This window comes from Chaetura pelagica, unplaced genomic scaffold (genome assembly GCF_000747805.2).
Source record: "Chaetura pelagica isolate M959 unplaced genomic scaffold, ChaPel_1.0 scaffold1829, whole genome shotgun sequence".
NCBI lineage: Eukaryota > Metazoa > Chordata > Aves > Apodiformes > Apodidae > Chaetura > Chaetura pelagica.
In genome coordinates, this window is record NW_009954450.1 from 3,338 (window position 1) to 4,588 (window position 1,251).

Genomic DNA, 1,251 nt, shown 5'->3' on the forward strand with positions numbered 1-1,251 from the left:
GACCGAGAGCTGCCGCACGTCCAGGTTGGAGACGTTGTTGACGTAGCAGTGGGGAAGGGTCTTCTCGGGGGCGGGGCTTTCCTGTGACACAGGGAAAGGGGGCACAGGTCAGAGCAGCCCAGGGATGGGAACCCTGCTCCCCCCAAGCTTCCCACGAGGGGATCTTGGCCCTGCAGGGACTCCCACAGGACCTCACCACCCTCCCAGCCCTGCGAGGAGCCCCCCAACCCCTTCCATGCAACCCTGGGAGACCCAGCCCCAACTCCACGGGGGTCCCTGACCCCTCAGGAAACCCCCTCCACCATCACTGGGGCACCTCCAGGGACACCCACCCACCTCTTGGTCCCAAAGGTGTGTCCCCCCATGTAGCCACAGCCTCACAGACACCCCAGTACCCCTCTTCTGGGGTGAGGTCACCACCCTGGGGGTCCCCCCAACCTGTCTGAGCAGGGTCAGGAGGTCCAGCTCTCCCTTCAGGCTGTATCCTGGCAGCACCGCGTCAAACTGCTTCAGCCACTCGGAGCCACCATCGGGCACCTTCCCGGCCTTCTCCTTGCCACCAAGAACCCCTGCGAGACACCAGGACAGCCCATCACAGGGTGTCCAGGCTGGGAACAGGCTCCAGCTCAGCTCGGGAAACACAGAGAAGCCCCCGAGGACACTCACCAGTCACATCTGCCTCCACCTTCTTGGCCTCCACCACGGCCGCTCGCACGGCACCATCAGGGAACAGCACCTCGTAGGAGCTGGGGATCTTCACGCTCAGCAGCTCAGCCATGGCCACCATCACCCCGTTGAGGTTCTGGGGGACAAGGGGGACAGGGTAGGCACGGGTGCCACCACAGAGGGTCACCCCAAGGGTCTCACCTCCCCCTGGTTGTCCCACCTTGGCGGCGGCCGCGGACACGGTCAACATGACGGAGACTTCGCTGCTGCTCCGGCCCTTCTCCCACGGGGCCCCCGGGCCTGCTGACCCCCCCTTCCCAGGGGGGCCCCCGAAGGGCTCAGCAGCCTCGTAGGGCTTTGTGTCAGGGAACACTGGAGTGGGGAGAGGGGGGGGTCAGAGCCAGATAGACCCAACCCCCCCAGATCCCAGCAGGAACACTGCTGGGGATCCACCATCCGGGGTGGGACAGGCCAGGTGGGGGGGACACAGGGACAAGTCCCTGTACCCCAGCTGCACGACACCCCCAGACCCCTTCCCCTCAGCCCTTGCTCCCCAAGGACCCTTCCTCTGCCCCCAGCCACTCA

At 65.9% G+C, this 1,251-nt stretch overlaps 1 protein-coding gene across 1 annotated transcript in view; it reads right to left on the bottom strand.

Annotated features, from left to right (window-relative positions):
• LOC104394855 (histone-lysine N-methyltransferase 2D-like) overlaps nt 1-1,251 on the bottom strand; it is a gene marked incomplete at its 3' end in the record, with an annotated part of 16,428 nt that overhangs the window by 3,334 nt on the left and 11,843 nt on the right. Inside the window, exons 11-14 of the mRNA XM_010004493.1 lie at nt 887-1,038; nt 667-802; nt 439-569; nt 4-81 (exon numbers count right to left, since the gene is read on the bottom strand). Of these exons, the coding sequence (XP_010002795.1) occupies nt 4-81; nt 439-569; nt 667-802; nt 887-1,038 (497 nt within the window). The remainder of the gene's footprint in view (nt 1-3; nt 82-438; nt 570-666; nt 803-886; nt 1,039-1,251) is intronic.